The 21095-nt window shown below is 43.6% G+C and overlaps 1 protein-coding gene across 1 annotated transcript in view; it reads right to left on the bottom strand.

Moving 5' to 3' along the window:
• Window positions 1-8399, bottom strand: part of LOC138292316 (thiol S-methyltransferase TMT1A-like) — a 104080-nt gene extending 95681 nt beyond the window's left edge. The window contains exon 1 of the mRNA XM_069230861.1: window positions 7644-8399. Within this exon, the coding sequence (XP_069086962.1) occupies window positions 7644-8141 (498 nt within the window). The 5' untranslated portion in view covers window positions 8142-8399. The remainder of the gene's footprint in view (window positions 1-7643) is intronic.
• Window positions 8400-21095: the final 12696 nt, after the last annotated feature.

Below are 21095 nucleotides of genomic sequence, written 5' to 3'. Positions count from 1 at the left end.
AGGGGGTTGTGCCTTTTCCAGGCGTCCAGGGGCGTTCTACTTAGGGTATGGCTGCTACGGTGACTGAGTTGCAGGGCACATCTGTGGTGGAAATTTGCAGGGTGGCTACTTGGGCCTCTCAATCCACTTTTGTTTGTCATTACAGGATTGCGGAATTCGGGTGTTTGGAGTTGGTGTTGGGTCACCGTGTATTTTCCTCTATGATGTAATAGGGGTGTTCCTTTCTGGTGTCCTGATTTGTTGTGATTAAATTTGTTTTATGTTGTAACTCAGTGTCCGTCTTCCGTTTTTCTCTTGCAGCATCTCATTGGTGTTTGAAAGTAAGCTGAGGGAAGGACGGGAGGTAATGCGACCATTACTTACCGGTAATGTAATTACTCCTAGTCCTACTCCCTCGCCTTTCTTTCCGTTCCCTCCCGCCCTCCTGGTACGGGAAGCCTGAGTTGCTGTTTTAGGCTTGTTTCTGTACAGAAGGTGTTGGGGGCGGGGGTACTTTTTAAAGAGGAAGAGAGAGGTCTAGGGGAGGAAAGGAGCCTCATTGGTGTTTGAAAGGAAGGCGAGGGAGTAGGACTAGGAGTAATGCCATTACCCGTAAGTAATGGGAACATTTTCTCATGCTTGTTCTGCAAGCTGAAAAAGAAAACAATGAATCAAAAGAATACACTACCATTGGTGGCTGTACCCATGGATATTGTTCTAGCAAAGAGTTGAAGGCAGAATTATATGATCAGGTTATTGTTAGCGATATCTGGCTTTTGCGTGAGTTGACACATGCAGACACTCTGAACCCCGAATACGCTCCCAACTGCCCTAACATGATTTAATTAGTTAACTGGCAACTACCACACCCAATAGCAGATTCCTCCACTAATATATCTGCTTGACAATTTGCAGTCCTACAGAAATAGAAGCTATGTGCATTTTAGTGGTTCACCCCTCTGGCCTCACCCTTCAAACCTAAAATCTACTAAGCCTGACTTGAATAGGCAGTGGAAACATCTGAACTGCTGCTTGGGAAGTCATCCCTGGACTTCTAGAAAATCTGTAATGCCATATTTATTGTTGATTTGATTTTGTAGTTGCAAAAATAACATTATATCCTGCTTCCCGGTTGAGTACAGCATACCGAGAAGTCCAACAATCTTTGTACCTCTGTGTCTCCCGCCCTTTCCATGTTTCTTACTAAGCACAGCCAAAGGTAACTGCCTAGCAAAGGAACAAAGAGGAGAGGAAGCGGAAGGCACGAGGCCCAAGAATACTTCAGGTGGCACTGCCACTCCCCACCACTGAAGTTCGATGCACACAAGAGTTTCAATACAGTACGCTGGGGGATACTATCGCGAACGAGTTAATAGACTTAAGATGTGCAAGATCAGCTTTTGTGAATATCTTGCATTTATAAAGCAAGACATTCTCCTATCTAAGGTAAAATTATACTCCTGCAAAGGGGTATGTTTGTCTGGCCTGGGGCGTTCTTCAGGAACAGAGAGAGATACGATTTGTTGGAACAATAGGCCCACGAGGACAGGGAAGGCGGGTCAAATGAGTTAAGCACTTGCTATTTACGACTGCAAGTGACCTACAGAAAACAGCTTCACCTTCTGACAGGCCGTTCTCTGTGTCTGTCCTTTTCAGGTAAAAAAAACTGAGCACAATTGAAGTAGGTACTGATAACACGCGCAGGAGAATGAAACAGCAAGCGGCAGGAACAAGTAACATATAAAAAGATATTATACGTGCTTAGAAATCCAGTAGGGTATTAGTGAGCTAAATAAATACCCTTAGTAACTAATAGTTTCACATCAGCCACTATGAAAAGCTAGCTGGGCCGGGAATTAGACGACAAAACACCGATGCTCTGCTTTGAAGGATTTTTGTATACATTGGAGGCGAGGGTTTGCGAATTGTATGAAATGCAGAGTTGCAAACATAAACCATGTTCTAGGGAGGTACATTTACAAGGTGTAAAGCATGCCAAGACTCTCTGGAAAGAGGACGGGGAGGCACACAGGGACATTTTCAGTGCTTAATTTGAGCCAGTAGTTTCTGGTGCGTTGTTGTATTTTTCTGCCTCAAGCATTAACTGCGAGCAAAAGACACATATGGGAAAGACAGAGGAAGAGAAAGAGGGAAATGCTCCACAAAGTGTGAAAACAGAATGCTGCAGGAGTGAGCTGAAGGGGCAGGGTGTGGTTGTAAATGGCTTAAAGAGGCCCGAGATGGCTTCAGGATTACGCTGCCTCAGTATTCGGTGCTCGCGCATTTAATTGCAACTGTGCCGCGTATTTCAGAGAGCTTTGGGCACCAGCACGTTTTTATTTACAAATTAAGCACTGAACATTTCATAGCAGCCAACTCGGGCTATCTGCACCCCATAAGTATTTTTCAAGTCTGCTCCATGTTTGTCTTTTGCTAGACAGAATGTAAAGTTTAAAGGAAGCAGCAACAGTTTCGAGTTACCAGTCTAGTTAATCAACCCCTCTCCTGTGTGTACATATTTTACAACTTTTGTAGAAACATTAGCCTCTTCCCGGCAATCATTGCAATCAGTGTCTTACCTTGCATTAGGGACATGATTGTGTCTACCATTCACTATGAGCCATGCATGCCCTCACCATGGGAGAAAATTACACGCACTGTAAACTAATTTATTCCTAGGAATTTTGGCTTTAGTGCCCTCGAAAAGTGCAAAAATAAGGGTGTTTGAGTCTATGGGCCTGATGTACTAAAAGGTTTGTTGCAAAAAAACGCACAGGTAATTACCTACCAACTTTTGCGGCCAGCCTTTAACTTTGCAATGCAATCAATGTTCTATTAGGGCACATCACAAAATCTCTAGACACAGGAGGGCGCAGAATGCCCTACCTAAAGAATAAGAAGATTGCTATTTGAGATCCCCGGTGATTAACTACAACACAGAGATCATTGCATGCCTACAAGGAAGGGCAGAACCTTTCTTAAGCAGCTCGCCTTCCTTAAAGCAACTGGTGCGATCTAAAATAAAATCCCATATCTCATTTGGAACACGTGGGGGAGAAGGCACTGGGCCAGTGGACCTCAACTCCTTTCTTCCTTGCCAAAGTGGCCTGCTACAGTTCCCAAAGGGAAGCTTTTTAATAGGGACAGCTTCCCATTTTAAGTCAGTCCAGATCTCCATTGAGGATCAATTACTGTTCAGTAATTTGCGAACTAAATAAAGAGTCACCATAAACCAGTGCTACAAGGAGCTGTTGCTTCCTAACTGCATTTCAGAATGAGTTGGTAAACCCAGCTTGTCAATCGGAATTGATTTTCTGACTCAGGAATAGGTTTAATAGATATAAAAGGTCATTATGCAGTCACAAACTCTATGACAGGGCCGGCTTTAGGACTGGTGGCGTCCTGTGCCCTCATCCTCGGTTTCACTCACAACCACCTGGCAATTATGCCCCTCATCTCTCATTCACTCCCCTTTAACATACATTCATGTGTTTTAAAGCACTTGTAAAGGATGACTTTACTAATCCACTCAGCTAGCAACTTAAAATATAGAGGCATATTTAAGAGCCCTTAGCGCCATTCTAACACCACATTAGTGCCATTTTTTTCACGCTAATGTGGCGTTAGAAGGCCAAAAACGCTGTGCCATATTTACAAAGTGGCGCGATGCATGCATTGCGCCACTTTGTATCCCTTTGCGCTACATTATGCCTGCGCCATGCATAATGTATGCAAAGGTGGCATTCCCCTGTTTTGGGAGGGCAAAAAATGGCACAAAGAAATCAGAGAGATTTCCTCGCTTCATTTTTTCTGACACTTTTAACGCCTGCTCACAGCAGGCGTTAAAAGGAGACTTCTGTTGGTTACAATGGGTCTCTGTGTGCCTTGCAGGATTAGCATCAACATTGTTTACACTAATCCTGCAAAGCGCCGGACTAGAGTAAAAAATTCTGACACTAGTACTCTAACTACCACCATGTAGCACCGTAGTTCTGGCGTTATTGGGGGTGCGAAGGGGCGCAAGAAAAGTGGTGCAGAACTGTGTGCAGTGCCACTTTTTCAAATAAGCCACATAGGGCAGTGCTAAATTTGTACATAAAAAGGGACTGGTGTCCAATGTCCTCCTCTTAAACATGGGGCTGCTGCCACTAAATGTGTGGACACGGAATACAGAGGCAGCGTAAAGCCATCTCAAGCCTCTTCAATCCATTTACAGGCACTCCCTGCCCCTTCAGCTCACTCTTGCGGATTTCTGCTTCTTCACTTTGTGACGCTTTTTCGTTTTTCTCTTCCTCCGTCTTTTCCATGTGTCTTTTTCTCGCAGTACATGCTTGAGGTAGAAAATTAGCACCAGCCCTCAAAAATAAGTGCTGGTGCTCCGCACCGGACACATCAAGCACAAATTAAGCACTGCCATAGGGGCATATTTAAGAGCCCGTAGTGCGATTCTAACGCCACATTAGTGTCATTTTTTTGCACTAATTTGGCGTTAGAAGGCCAAAATTGCTGCACCATATTTACAAAGACTTTGTAACCCTTTGCGCTACATTATGCCAGCGCCAGGCATAATGTATGCAAAGGGGGTATCCCCCCGTTAGGGGGGCCAAAAAAATGACACAAAGAAATCTATTAGATTTCTTTGTGCCATTTTTTCTGGCACTTTTAACACATGCTCAGAGCAGGCATTAAAAGGAGGCTTCCATTGGTTACAATGGGCCTCTGGGTGCTTTGCAGGAGACAAAACTCCGGACTAGCGTAAAAATTTCAGTAGTCCCCCAACTACCACCATGGTGCACAGTATTTTAAATATGATGCACACATGGTGGCGTTAGGGGGGCGCTAAGGGGTGCAAGAAAAGTGGTGCTGCACTGTGTGCAGTGCCACTTTTCTTAAGTATGCCCCATAGTTTTGTGTTTTGCAGAAGGCATATTAACTCTCTCTCTCTCTCTAGCAGGAACATTAATCACAAGAGATATCTTGACATTTTAATTGTTTCTTGAAGGCTAAACGCGCAAGGAACTTTTCAGCAGGTGATTTTAAATCGCAAGTTTCGGACGTAATGCTAAACACAGCGCCCCCTGGAGGTCAGCGCCCGGTGGGGTCGCACCGCCCAAAAGCCGGCCCTGCTCTATGATTTTGAAAATGATTGGGTTTGCTACTGCATGTCAGGCTCTAGAGAGGGTCACGGCAAGGTACGCTGACTGTGCAGACTCACAAGTCTTTCAAGCACTATAGCAATCCTTACACTACCGGTACTACCGGTTCAAAAATGACATGTTTCTAAAGAAACTTTAAATTGCGATGTCTGCTGAGTGACTCGAAGGATAAGGCGTAATCTGATTCGTGTATGATGGTCCGATCCTGACCCCGACGGATTCTTCGCATTGCCACAAGTTTTATGGTGCGAGTACGGGCACCAATAGACTGGCAAGCACCTCATACGGCAGTGCTGGGCTCCGCTAGAGTTCTTCGGTAAAAAATATTAGAGAATTAAAAAAAATGGAACTGAATGCAATTATTAAGTTACAAGTTCCAAATCAGTAAAAAGTTGCTTGGTCTACGTCCATACTGTAGCCTTTCCATGCTCCTGTAATCCACCTATCTATTAAATGCGAAAGGCTGAGAGGTCCTTGTCAGATCTGGAATCCTGGGGGTTCTGAGATTCAAAAGCGAAAGCTTTTAATCATGGACGTAATTTCACCAAAATGTCAGGGGTAGCTGAAGTGACAACACTCGCCTTTTGACCTCCACTTTGACTCACATACATACTTGCACATGCACACAAATTCACATTTAAATACACTCTCTCTCATAAACACACTCACCCGCAAGCATGCACACAACATATATTTAAAAACATTTTTTATTTACCTCAGCTGCCATGGAAGGGCATATTCCAGCTAACTGTACTTCATTTTTATTACACTCATAGTGAATAATGTATCATTATTATTCAATATTAGTGTTGTAAAAAGTTAATAGAAAAAGAGAATGAAGCCTCAAATTACGTCCGTAAGGATAAGTTTCCCCTGTGTTCCTGGCACTGAATTTGCCACCAGTGCCAGGGGTCGCAAAAGGCAAGCCAGGGGGTTGCATCTGAGACCCCTTGCGACCCCTAAATGACGTCCATGCTTTTAATATCTGGATCATTTATCTAGCACCCTGTAATTGCGTCCGCATTCAAGCGTAAGGCGTTGGAGTGGCCGAGCCTTGTGATGAGCTCTGCTGCGACAGGGACTCTTCTCAGTCCTCGAGCACAAATGGAGAGGTGTGCCACTTCGATCGTGGGCCTGAGCCGAGTGCCTTCAGGTGGTGGGGTCAAACTTCTCTTCCAAATTGCATCACGGCAAGACACTGGCACACCTCAATAAGTACAAACCCATCTCTTGAGCCAGTTCTAGCCATGAGGTGGTTCGGGGAGGTTACAGCAAGTGGCAGACGTAATTTAATAGCTGGGAGAGGAAGGCCTCCGGAGTCATGCGCGGTTCTGGGTGCTAGATATTAGACAGGTGTACTGCTTCTTAAAGTACAGAAGGCGACCCCAGCATGTCCCGACTCGGGAAAGAAGTTTGGGTTCTAGCAAGGGCCCAGGAGGTTTATAAACACAACAGCATACATTCACAAAGAGAGCCACCTTAGGGACCCTGGCCCCGGGAAAATGGTTACTGTGCCACAAAATATTGGGGGTTATTCTAACTTTGGAGGAGTGTTAATCCGTCCCAAAAGTGACGGTAAAGTGACGGATATACCACCAGCCGTATTACGAGTTCCATAGGATATAATGGACTCGTAATACGGCTGGTGGTAAATCCGTCACTTTTCCGTCACTTTTGGGACGGATTAACACCTCCTCCAAAGTTAGAATAACCCCCATAGTCTGTGCCAGTGAGGCCAGTATTGGGTTAATGATTGAACAATTAGTTGGTGCTCCTACAGGGAGGCACAATGGACGCTTACTTTGAGCGATAGTTTGATTTTCGGGGATTCCATGATTGGATTCTTTTGTTGGTATTTTATTGTATTCAGTTAGGAGGTTTTATGATTATGCACCCTTATAGATCCTAGGTGGGATTATGCTGGTTAAGAGCTTTGGCATAAGGGTGTTTTCTTGTTTTTCTTTTTTTTTTTGGTTTCTTTTCCTCTTTTATTGTAACTTGCTGCAACGATTTTAATCATGCAATAAAGATTTATTCATTCATTCATTCCTTATCATTGATGTGGCCAGTGGGAAACAAGCCTAAACAGTCAATGAAGGGGGGACACCGATTATTATAAGTCAGTTTCCTGGCTCTGGAAAATTGATGTCCATATTATAAAGAAACTGAGCTTTTTCTAAACCGTGGAGTTTTGATAGCACCTGTTATATAATGTTGACCTTGGGTACAGAGCCCAATATATGGCATGAGGTATGTTGATTGACAAAAAATTGTTTCCATTACATCTAGATGACCACTACATTGGGAGGTAAGTATGGTGTAAGGAGATGTGGATTCTACTAACATTGGTGATGTAGTGGCACGCAGTTTATAAATTCATTATTTGTATACGTCGATATTAGGTAGCTCGACATGGTGTCAGCCAACCAGATCTACTACTTCTGCTGCACAATTCATATTTGCACCTTCATGCGTTCTCATAATGTATAAATAAAAATGTCTACTTACAGGTCTAAGGATTCTCTTGACTTCTTTCAGAACCGCCTCGACACTCGTCACTGAGCACAGTACAATGGTGGAGACGACCACATCGACTGAGGCATCGTCCACACCGTCCAGCTGTTCCCCAGATGCCTGCACAAAGCGCTCGTAGAGCAAGTGATCATTTTCAGCCTGGTTCTTTTTCAGGAACTGCCGGAAGTTAGGGTTCGGGTCCGTGCAGGTGACTCTGGCTCCCCGGGGATAAAACTGGAAATTTGCTCCAGTACCGCATCCGATCTCCAGCACTTTGAGCTGCCCCGAGGGGCCCGCGAATTCGAGCATGTTGCTGAAGAGCTGCTTCTTGCGGGCGTGCATGGCCTGGTTGTAGCCCATGGACAGCCTGGCCATGATATACGGGAAGAGCCTCCTACTCAGCGGTTTCCACATTCCCAGGCAGTTGAGAAGGTGCACTGGCAGCGCCAGCAGCGCCACGCAGAGCTGAAGCACAACCACGAGGAGGCCCATGTCTCAACACTGAAGGCTCTGCCGCTGTCTGAGGTATCTGGCTGGTGGCGCACAGGGCTCTCCAGCTGTTAACCTGGAATATGCACCATGTGACCTGCTTCACGCCACTCAGCAGCCCGTTTGTGCCCTCTGGTGCCTCCTCAGTACATTTCTCTTATTTTCTTCTTCTAATTACGGTCACCTCTTTAGGTCGAGCGCGCTGCTTTTCCGACGTGCTGGTATGTATCTGGGCTTTTAACAACGCCCACCTCACGCCCATCACTACCACTCGTTCGTGGGCTTCGCCTTCAGAAATCCACTGATGACATTGGTAGATGGTTTACGTTTCTCCTTCCTTAGGGAGGTTTTGTTACGCCTTGGCCATTGCCCCGGTTGCATGGCTAATTGCCCTTTTGCAGGTAGGTTTGACTGCGAGGGACTTCTTTTTCCTTTTGTGTGTCCCTTCGCGCTGATGCTCCTGGCAAATCTGCTCGCTTATGTGAAACTGTTTTACTGTCAACTTTCAGTTTATGAGGCAAGAAATATCCTCTTAGGAGTTTACAACGCTAATAGCTCTAACAGCAAATGCGAGAGCTATCGCATTGGAAATGCTTGTTTCAAATTGACTTTAACCGCTGACTATTCGGCTCATCAGCGGGTGAGGAAATCGCAGGATTGGCCAATCACGTGCCATCTAGGAATCGCAATTCAAAGACGCGGACTCTAAAAAAATAAAAAGTTTCTGATCCGTGTTCCTTTGCAAATCTTCAAAGGATTTATTATTCGCATGTACCGTGCTATTTTTTATAGTGAGGCCGTCTTTTAGGTCTGCAAAAGTAGCGGGTTCCTTAGTTGCAATATGGAGCGTTTAAAGGTCTGGAACAGTCCATTATCACTTACGTGTTGTTACTGAAAAGATTTTCTATAGTGAAAATTCTAAAGCATGGTCTGTGCGCGTTGATGTTTTTTCATTTTCTTTTTCAGACATGTTCTAAAAGTCATTTGATGCTAAATATTGGGGGTTATGCCGACACTAAATCATGTTCAATTTAGATTGGTGGAGGGACAGGGCATACTACTGTTTCAGTCAAATGTAAGGGAGCAGGGGCTACAATCCAGGGCTTGGCTTCCCAAGGTTAACTACGCCATATAAATGGTTACTGTTAAGTGTTGCTGACAATAAAGACTAACAATTGCACATCCACCAACAAACACAGTGCCACAAGTTGAGCTCGAAAACCCAGCTTAAAATGGGTTCATGTCTGAAGCCTCTGCACAGCCTGTGTTGTTTACAAGGTATGAAAATGCCACAGTCATCTGCGGCAGACCGATAAGTTTTTTTTGGAAGTGGGATGGTGTTATTTTATATTGATTTGTATAGCATACTAATCACTGAAGAGGGTATCGAGGCACTTGGGCAGTTGTTTAGGTGTGTGGCCCCCAATGTGCTTATACGAAGTGCCAGGTCTGCAGCTTCTTGCAGACCTCAAAAAGTGGTGGGGTATATGTGTCTCACAAGCAGTGTTCTCCATAATGCACATTGCCCTCTTCACACAGGGATAAAGGTTTGTTCAATGAGAATCCTTGTTAGGCCCTCTTAAGAGAGAGAGTATCTAGTTAGCCAATGGTAATTCTGTGTGCCTTTCTAATTTTATGACTGTGTGTCTGATGGTTGCCTTGTGAGAAAGCTTGTCCTCAAAACTGTAGGCATGAGAAGGTTGTGGTGACAAGGTATAGGCCTCATTGGTGCACTGGGAAACGTTACATCCTATACAATAGGTTCGGTCTGTTTATTATTAAACGTTATGACAGAGGCAGTCGGCTCAGCTTATTAATAATGAAAAGCATTTTTTAAAACCAGTAAGCCTTTAACAGTGGGGTTATACCACATTGACATAAAAACTATATTGTTACATATCATCCCATAGATTGCTGTAGAAGGGAAGGGTATGGGCATTAGCCATCTGTTTTGACAAATGCTGGGGTTTTCCTGGGATGATTCTTGTTAGTCCCTATTGAGAGGGGTTGCCTATTGTTTTGCAAAATGTAGGTTCCTACCTACTTATTATTTTATAACTGTATGCGTGATGGTTGCCAGTTTAAATGCACATGAATAGGCTAGTGTTGGGGAAGTTGTAAAGCCAAAAAGGCAGGACATGTACATATGTGTTTTATATGTCCTGGTTGTAAAAAACTCCTACATTAATTTTTCCACTACTGTGAGGCCTGCTTCTCTCATAGACTAGCATTAGAACTGCCCTCATATACTTTGTTGAGTGGTGGATTCTGATCTGAAATATGCAGAATATGTGTATCTACAGCCACACATGTTATGAACAAAAAGTTTTACCCTGTAACCATCTGTTCATCCTGTGTAGTGTTGTAGATGCGAGTGCAACCACTCTCTCCCAACACGGATTTCATATGGCTTTTTTTCCATACTATTTACTCCCTTTACTCTGCCCAGCACACTCTGTCTATTACATTGCACTCCATATCTACTACTTGACCACTAAGCAGAAAACAATCTGGGGTGGAGCACATAGGGGGTCATTCTGACCCCGGCGGTCTGAGACCGCCGGGGCCAGGGTCGGCGGGAGCACCGCCGACAGACCGGCGGTGCCCCGCAGGGCATTTTGACCGCGGCGGTTCGGCCGCGGTCAGATGCGGGAAACCGGCGGTCTCCCGCCGGTTTCCCGCTGCCCTGCAGAATCCTCCATGGCGGCGGAGCGCGCTCCGCCGCCATGGGGATTCTGACACCCCCTACCGCCATCCTGTTCCTGGCGGGTCTCCCGCCAGGAACAGGATGGCAGTAGGGGGTGCCGCAGGGCCCCTGGGGGCCCCTGCAGTGCCCATGCCAATGGCATGGGCACTGCAGGGGCCCCCATAAGAGGGCCCCACAAAGTATTTCAGTGTCTGCTATGCAGACACTGAAATACGCGACGGGTGCCACTGCACCCGTCGCACCTTCCCACTACGCCGGCTCAATTCTGAGCCGGCGTCCTCGTGGGAAGGTTGATTTGCCCTGGGCTGGCGGGCGGCCTTTTGGCGGCCGCCCGCCAGCCCAGGGCAAATCCCAAAATACCCTCAGCCGTCTTTCGACCGCGGAGCAGTATTTTGGTGGGGGAAATTTGGCGGGCAGCCTCCGCCGCCCGCCGAAGTTAGAATCACCCCCATAGTGTGTTGTGGACCAAGGCTGGAGTCACAACAGTTCTCTTGACTTGTTGACTCTAACTTCTTTGAGAAAAAACAAGTTGCATATTTCCTGGCCCAACACCAGATAGCAGGGATATGAAGAGCATGTCAATCTAAAGCACTGCACATTAAGAAGGGATGGTTGCAGAATACGTTTCTATGTTCATCTCAATATAAAGTGTGTACCTTTAAGCATACGGTGTATGTGTGTATTTCATTGAGAAGCATATGTATTTCATTACAAGATACCCCACATTTAAACCCAGATGCCTGATTATTTAGAGCCAAACTTCTCCCTTTGGAATTTATTACAAGATCCAAAATTTGTGTTAAGAATACTCTACAACCATTTGCACCACTTTATGCAAAAGTACAGTACTTTATTGCTTCCACATATATAATATTAATTAGTAAAATATTGATATAAAGACTTGCAATGTGCACGTCCACTTTGGTTGTTCAATTTTTGTTTCTTGCAGTTTCTTAAGCAAATAGCCTTATCTGTGTATTTGTAAAGCACATGGTCTCACCCTGTGGTATCTTGCTCCTGGTGCTGAATATCAGTGGTTAGGTTACCCATCCCGGTGGTACTCATTTTATCAACCTCGGAAGGATGAAAGGCTGGATGGACTCACCAGGCTTTGTACTTATAACCACAAGGTCATATACATCCACCTGAAGTGGATGTATTAGGAGCAACCACCCCTAGCTGTTTTGTTGTCTCCAACACATAAATGGTCATCGGTTTAAAATAATGGTGAAGAAATTACCCTACTTAAATTACCAATAGATTAAAAGTTGAAACATTTCCCAAATACTAGGCAATTAGCTATTTGTTGCTAAGGCACAGAGCTCTTATGTGTACTGAGTACAAATAGGGTATTGTCTATTCTATGTACATGTGGAAGATAGCACAGTGGTTCGCCACTCCCTGCCTATTAACGAGTCTACATATATATATATATATTTATATGTTTAGCAGTTATATTTACCTGAGCTAACTATAACTTGCGCCCCGTAATGCACTGCTTATAACCTCACATATTACATCACTGATCATAGGGTCAGTGACATCACTGATGACACTGACAAAATACTATAACACACACTTCTAAACTGTAATTTAACTAAAGACATTTATCAATACTGGAAAAAAACTAGTTCACATAACAAAATTGTTTTGTTGTAAACTTGTTTTAATATACTTTACAGAATCGTGACCTCTAAGCGATGGAGCCACGCAGGGGTCGCGCCCCCCATGTGACATATGAAAAGATACTTCTGATATGTGGAACACCTTTCTATCAATAATATAGAAAAGTTGCACCCTTTTTTCCAATCATTTTGGGTGTGGCACCACATGTGCACAGTTCTACTGGAAGATTCGGAGACTGCATTTTGTCTTGTTTCTTCTTTGGATTAGAGAAGCATTTAAAAAATGGCAGCAACTGCAGAAAATGTTCCTGATGGAGACCTGAATATTGTGGAGGAAGAAGTACAGGAAGAGCCTCCGAATATTAAAAAAGAGAGCATTGTATGGGAGTTTTTTTGTATTCCAGAAGGACCAAAGAACGTCAGGGCCCATAAGGTGACCTGTAACATCTGCCAGAAGTTACTTTCTAGGAGCAGTGACAAGAAATACAGCTGCAATACATCTAATATATACAAGTATCTCAGCACCATACACTCCACTTGTTTGTCCAGAGCAGAGATGAGAAGGTTAGAGACTGAGGAAGGAACAACATCTTCTGGGAACAACCAGCCAGGAATGCCACCAAGCACTCATTATTTCTCCAGTGTGCCACTTTCAATTCCAGAGCTTGGCAAAGTTGGCATTTTTTGCCCAAAATGCCCTGCAACTTTCTCTGACTATAGAGGAGCAAGCAGTGCCTATGCTTGTGAAAATAATAAATGCACATAAATGTTAATCTTTTATTCCTATATTGGGATTTCACTGTTTGTTAGTCTTTTTACTTGCCGTTGCAAGTCATGTTCGTTTTTTTTCTAAAATAAAAAAGCAAACCCCAAAAAACTTCAAAATTGTTTACAAAACACAATACACAAAAAAGCGATTGTTGTTAGAACCATCTCTTTTACTTTAAACAATGGGTGAGTGAATGAGTGCATGAATTAAATGGATGGATGAGTACCTGTGTGAGGGAGTTAACGGGTGTGTATGTGGTTGTGTAGGTGAGTGTCTGGGTGCATAATTGTATAGGTGAGTGAATGAGTGTCTGTATGGTTGAGTGAATGACTGCATGAGTGGTTGTGTAGGTGAGTGAGTGCATGTATGACTGAATGTATGGGTGAGTGATTGGATGTATGTCTTTGTGGGTGAGTGAATGAGTGCATGAGTGGCTGTATAAGTGAGTGAGTGGGTGAATTAGTGACTATGAGTGACTGACTGGGTGCATATGTGTATGGGTGAGTGAATGAATGCATGAGTAGATGTATGAGTGAGTAAATGGATGGATGAGTATCTGTATGAGTGAGTGAATAGGTGTGTAAGTGGTTGTGTGGATGAGGGACTGGATGCATGATTGTATGTATTAGTGAATGGGTTCATGAGTGACTCTATGAGTGAGTGAATGGATGTATGAGTGGCTGTATGGGTGACTGATAGGGTGCATGAGTGGCTGTATGGGTGAGTGACTGAGTGTGTGATTGAACTTATGGGTGAGTGACTGCTTGTGTCAGTGGGTGTTTGGATGAGTGACTGGTGCATGAATGACTATAGCTGATTGATTGGATGTGTGAGTGGCTGTATGGGTGAGTTAATGGATGCATAAGTGAGTGTATGGATGATGTGACTAGTTGTGTGAGTGGATGTATGGGTGAGTGACTGATTGCACCAGTGGCTGTATGGGTGAGTGAAACGGTTCATGAGTGGGTGTATGGCTGGGTGACTGGATATATGAGTGGATGTATGGCTGAGTGAATGTATGCATGAGTGGGTGTATGGGTGAGTGAGTGGGTGAGTGAGTGTCTCTATGAGTGAGTGAGTGGGAGAATGAAGGGCTGTATGAATGACTGTTAGGGTGCATGACCTGATGTATGGGTGGGGGAATGGGTGCATGAGTGGATGTATGGTTGAGAGACCAGGTGTGTGAGTGCTTGTATGGGTGAGTGACTCGTTGTGAGAGTGACTGTATGGGTAGGAGGATGTGTGCATGAGTGAGCATATAGATGAATGGATGCATGACTGACTGTATGAGTGACTGCCTGGGTGTGTGATTTCCTATATGGGTGAGTGACTGAGAGTGAGTAGCTGTATGAGTGAGTGACTGTGTGCATGAGGTCCTGTATGAGTGAGTGAATTGGTGCATGACTGATTGTATGCGTGTGTAAGTGGGTGCCTGAGTGGCTGTATGGGTGACTGATAGGGAGCACAGGTGGCTGTGTGAGCGAGTGAAGGGATGCATGAGCAGCTGAATGGGTGAGTGCATGGGTGCATGAGTGCCTGTAAGGGTGAGTGACTGGGAGTGTAAGTATATGTATGGATTATGTTTTCATGAAGCAACATCTAATTACTTACCTTCATTACTGTTACCTTGATCTGTATTTAAAGAGACAGAAGATAAATAATAGTTGAAATCTGATATAATTATTATATCTATTAAAACTTGTTAACCTGTAATATAAAATATATTAGTATTAACAAAACACAAGCAGCTTTTGATTTTTTATAAGGCAATTACACAGACATGTTATGATCCCTTGTCCATTGTTTTCAGCTTCTATACCTTTTACAGTATAAAAGAAGTGTGTATATCTACTCATTAGTGACCAGTGAGGGTAGAGGGGTGAAAACAGTCATATGAACTTGAGAAAAAAACAAAAGCACATAGCACAATAGTTAAAAATAACATTACTATGCATCACAGTTGTAAATTCACAGTATTTTACTCCAAAGAAGTGTTACTGTGATTTGCACTCACCACAATTACTAAACAATTTTACTTAAGCTAAAATTACTAGAGTGAAGATAAGTATGGGTGCTAACAAGTTGTTCTTTATTATTATATCTGGTACAAAAGTATAAACAGATGTAATCAAGCATTGCAATTTTTCATTTCTTTTTGTATACACCAGTTGCAATAGGCTGAATATTGTGTTAAATAGTTATTTATAAACAAAGAAGACTGTATATGCTTTTTTCCATAAAAATATTATGAAAATATTCATCTATATTTAATTTTTCCATAGCCTTTCTTGATATCACCCTTGATAGGCAGAATTATATCTTTATCAGTGATTATCAACGTAGAGAAAATAATTTATAGCTGTCTCTTTCCTGAAAAATAGTTCAATACATTTCATTGACAAAACACTTTTTTCACATTGTTTTGAGGACATCACCCTTGTTAGGCCGAATGATGTGTTAAGTAGTAATAATCTACATAGGAAGGACACTGTATCCAAAATTATACCACTCATCCACCTTAGAACTTTGGTTGACGAAACAATAAACAGGAATTAGGAAGTTTGAAAGGTAGTTTTTCCTTGAATTGCAGACTGCTAGGTTGTGTCTTCAAATATAGAGTATAATGTCCAGATGTAATATTAAGGCCTCTATGGAAGATGATAGCCAAAGTACAGTACGTTCTCCCAGATATTGATATTTGACCTGCTTTAATGTTTGCATTCTCAGTATCCAATTTTGAACCATCTGCTCCACATCGTTGAAACATAGCTATAATGTATTTACCACTTCTGTGTATAAGCAATGTAGACAGCACACTTGATTTACAAGTTGGACAGATTGGGCCTGATTCACAAAGGTAAACTTAGACCAAAAGTATAAACTTAGACAAAAGTCTAACTTTACTTGTAGTAAAGTTAGACTTTTGGACTAAGTTTAAACTTTTGATCTAAACTTAGACCAAACGTGTAAACTTAGAGAAAAAGTCTTACTTTACTGTAGGTAAAGTTAGACTTTAGGTCTAAACTTACACTTTTGGTCTAAACTTAAACTGTTGGTGTAAGTTTACCTTTGTAAATTGAGCCCGTCATGTTTTGGTCACTCTTTTTTATTAGTTTATCAAAAGACACATTTTTGCAATCTGGCAGACTTAAATAGAGAAATCGCTTAGATTGGATTTCAGTGGTAGATGAGAAAGAGCAATCTTCACACTCATGGTTCCATGAGTCCAAATATTTCATCAGTATTTACATCTTCATCTTCTAAAATTCCAAGGATCACCAAAATAAATTCCTGCAAATCTTGTTGAGTGTTTAGAGTAAATACTACAGATCCACTATATTTGTCTACTAGTTATCGGATGCCTGAAGCAGAATGCATGACAGTTCTGTCACGGGATAAGCACTGAAGGCAATTACATAGTGCTGTGCACAATGTGTTCCTTGGTTTGTCCTGGATTACATTTACAACATGTGGTAAATGGAAGAAAACGTTGAGAACAATATTAGCATATCAGTTGCCACCAGTGGTGTTAACCAACTGGTCACCTACAATATCTCCATTGTTTAGCATTTTTCTTTTCTTCACACCTCCTACTTTACCTTTGATTTCTGTCTTTTCTTTAATCTTTTTTGATTCTATTGCCAATTTCTGTTTAGGACATAATAGTCTTTTTTTCATGAACAGGATACCATCCTAAATTAGGAAGGAATATTCTTCTTCGTCTGTTGTACTGTCTCACACGATTTGCATCAGCACTAAGCTTCTTCTCTTCTAAATCAATCAGAAAAACACCAGCTAACGTTCAAACTCGTGACAATGCCACATATGACATTCTTTCCTTAAAAACTGTAGTTCTGATATTAATAAATGCTGCATCAACACTTAAGCCTTGAGACTTGTGGATCGTTACAGCAAATGCAAGACAAAGTGTATACGGTTTTCATTGGACATACAAATCATTCACAAGCAAAAAGCGTACATCACATCATCCAATTTGTTTCATGCCATCAACCTGATGAAACTTTATAGCTAAGAATTCAACCTGATCACAGTTAGGAAAATTAATGAAATCAACAACTGTACTCGTGGCACCATTTACCAATCCTTATTCTACATCTAAAGTATGTGTTAAAATTACTCTGCCGTTTCTACAAATATGTAAACACTTCTCTAGTCCAGCAGCCCTGATTAAAGATTTCTCCAAAGAGTTCAATGTATCTTCTAATTGTTCACTCAGCAGTGCAGTTACTACTTGGTGTTCCATTCTGTCAATAACAGTAATTTCCAAAATTTCTTACTTCTCAAGTTTTAGTAATTTATCATTAAATGCATGTTGGAAAATGGGTTATTGGTAAGGGCAGGTAAGTACCTACACTTAGCAATAATAACCTCCACTTAGGCCCAGTTAGGTCTCAATAAATTAAACCCAGCTCAACCCTTGGTAGCAACGAGCGACAAGGCTTAACTTAGGAGACATATGTGTAAAGCATTTAAAAGTCACAAAACAGTAAATAAGTAAAACACAAAACACAAAAAAATCCAACACCATTTTATAAAAATAGATTATATTTTTATCTTTAAAAGGACACTAAAATGATTAAACTTGGATAAGGGGAACCTGAGATATGAATTTTTAAAGAATTAATGCTTTTTAGCGGTTAGAAACGAATAGTGCCAATCTGGTCATCTTTTCGCACCTCGACCGGGGCAAAGTAAAAGTTTACGGCCGACCCCGATGGAGCCCTGCTCTGCTACAGCTCATGGGAGGCCTCGGTCAAAAGGTTACCTTCGGACTTGGTCGTTTTCTTGAAGATTTTTTTCAGAGGGACCAAGTCGCCAATCCAATCCAACCTCCTGGAACTCTTCCTCGGATACATGTTGCAGGAGCCCTCCTGGAGATTTTTTACCTTCGGACTTAGACGTTTTTTCGAGATGAAAATCCTTCAACCAGGGCACACCTGAATCTTGATCTGACGTCCTTGGAGCTGTCTTCGGATACACTACCTGGGAGGTCCTGGTCAGCTTTCTACGTTCGGACGTAGTCACTTTTGCGGAGATTTTATTCACTGGGACGAACCTGCAAGTCAGGCCGGGTTGTGGTTGAGGCAAGCTGGCTAGAGTTGCCACAGCAGGTCGTTCCCTTTATGGAGCTTTTTTCAAAAGTTCTCCAAAGTTCTCCAAACTTCTGGATCTTCTTCCAGATGTTCTTTTACGGTTCTTTTGGTGTCCACAGGTCACCCCAAGGTTCCAGAAGCTCTGAGATGCTCCTTGAGGGTGCAGACTGCAACTCCCAGAATGCACCTGGCACAAACTCCAAATTGAATACTGGACAGTGGTCAGCTGGTCAGTTTCTTCAGGAGTTGGTGCGTGGGTAGTCTTGTTAGCAATGTTTCACCTGTAGCAAACAGGGAGTCCCTCCTTGAACCAGTTGAAGCAAGGTAAAGTCATTCTTGTGATGAAGCCCAAGTGTGTAGCTGGTGCAGACCTCCAGAATGCAGTGTCCAGGTGCAGGTCAGGGGTCCAGCAGGGCAGTCCTTCTTCTTCTGTAGTTCTTCCTTGTTGGAATCTGCTAGAGATCTAAGGTGTGGGTGCAGGTCTGCAAGTTTTATCCTTGCTCCTAGGTGAAAAACAGGAAAGACCTGGTTCTCCAATCAAGTGCAGGGTCCTTCCCCATGTGATGACCACCTCCTGGGAAGTGTGGCAAAAATCAATCCCAGGGAGCAGCATTCCTCAAAAATCCATCATGGCTGAAAGGGATTTTTAGAGATGACATCTGGCTGAGCCCATCCACTGGTGTGACTAAAAATCTTAAACACACCCTTCTCCTGCCCTCTCCTAATCTAATCGGGGGGGGCACCTAATTGTCTGGCTTTGCAGGATGTGAGGGAGGTGCTGGATTGCTCCAAATGTCCTTAGCTGCCTTTGAAGACCAGTTTGGCAGCACTCCCCTCTTCCTGCCTTTTCATCTGCTGAGGGAGGACCTCCTCCCCCAGGCATATCTCTTAGTGTTTAGCCCAGACTACTTCACACCTCATCAAGGCAGCCTGGCCAGGCTACCAGAGGTTGGCCAATCAGAGTAGAGCTCTACAGGGCTGAAGTTGGCAACTTTTTAGCTAGAGTTTTAAACTCTTTACCTGAACAAGTTAAAATAAATCCAACAATTGTAAGTCGTGGGATTTATTATAACAATTAATTTGGTACCAAACCTGAGCTATCTGCCACTTAAAGGGACTTTATAAATTAAAATAAAGTCTCCCCATTCTAGCCTATGGAGGCCATTCACTACAATGAGGGAATAACGAATTTGGCTGTTTTACCTCACCAGGGCTTATAAAACTATTTTTGTAAGGTCCCTGTTTATAGTGACATGGCACCCAACCCTAGGGGCACATAGGGCACACCTTAGGGGTGACATATGTAAAAATAAGGTAGTTTAAGACTTTGGAACTAGTTTTAATTCCAAAGTCGAATTTGCATGTAACTTTAATTTAAAAGCAGCCAGCAAGACAGGCCTGCCTTTACAATGACACTGGGCACCTCAGCAGTGCACCTATGGCTGCACCACCTGTGCAGGGTCCGTAAACCTACAAACCCTACCATATACTAAGGGCTTATAGGTAGGTTGACTCAGCCAATTATAATTAGCCTAATTTGCATACTCATTTTACACAGAGCACAGGCCCTGGGACTGGTTAGCAGTACCCAGGTCACCTTCAGAGTCAGGAAAACACCAGCAAAAAGTGAAAAATGGGGGCAAAAAGTTAGGGGGCCTCTGCAATCAGCCCTGTTTTCTCACAATGCAGCACATTCTCTAAGGTTAGGCGTCAAAGAAACTATGGCCCTAATTATGAGATCGGTGGTCTTTTCCCAAGACTGCTGATGCCATGGGCAACAGAAGACCGCCAGTGCTGGTAGTCTTCCGCCCGCCATATTATGGACACTGCTGGATTTTCGTCAACAATTAGGGTGGAAATCCAGCAGTAGCCATGCTGGCGGGCGAGGCGCCTGAGCGGTGCTACCACCTGCACCACCTCGCCCGAAGGACATCATCAGCAGTATTATGGCCATTCATACAGCCTGGCGGTGTCCTGCTGGCAGTAGCAGTGCCCCTTCCCGTTCCCTGCCGTATGACCTCCTCGCTGGACAAGGTAAGTCAGGCGTCTATCAAGAGATGGGGTGGAGGGTGGGGGGTGTTGTGTGTGAGTGTTTGGTGTCTGCGTGTGTGTATGAATGTGTGTGTGCATGTGTGTGTATGCGTCTGTGAGTGTTGTGTATACGTGGTTGTATGCATGTGATTGCATGCATGTATGAATGTTATAATGAGTGCGTGCCTGCATGTCAGTGTGAATGCGTATTGAATATGTGTGAGTGAATGCGTGTGAGTATGTGAGAGTGAGTGTGTGTATGGAAGTGGTGGTGTATGCGTGGTGCGTGTGGATGTGTGTGTGCATGATTGCGTGGAGGTAGGGATGCTGTGATTCCAGGGGGGGTGGGGTTGGTGGGTGCTGTGATTCTAGGAGTGTGATGTTTGGGGGGTTTGGGGATGTGCTGTGATTCAAGGGGGGTGGGGGTATTAGGTGATTGCTGGGGTGGGTGGGTGAGCATTCTACCAATGACAGGGAAGGAATTCCCTGTCACCGGCAGCCCTACTGTGGAGGTCGTACCACCGCGAAAACCATGGCGGTACGCCGGCTCATTGTACGGCTGGCAGTCATGTGTGGACCACCGGGTCAGAGATGCACATCTCCGGGCAGGCGGTTCATACTGCTATGGCGGTATGAGCGGTGATGTGGCAGGTTGGCTGCGGCCAACCCACCACACTCATAATGTGGCAGTATACACCGCCAGCCTGTTGG

This window comes from Pleurodeles waltl, chromosome 4_2 (assembly GCF_031143425.1).
Source record: "Pleurodeles waltl isolate 20211129_DDA chromosome 4_2, aPleWal1.hap1.20221129, whole genome shotgun sequence".
NCBI lineage: Eukaryota > Metazoa > Chordata > Amphibia > Caudata > Salamandridae > Pleurodeles > Pleurodeles waltl.
Note: the sequence above shows the minus strand (reverse complement) of the source record. Positions and strands in the feature narration are given on the sequence as shown.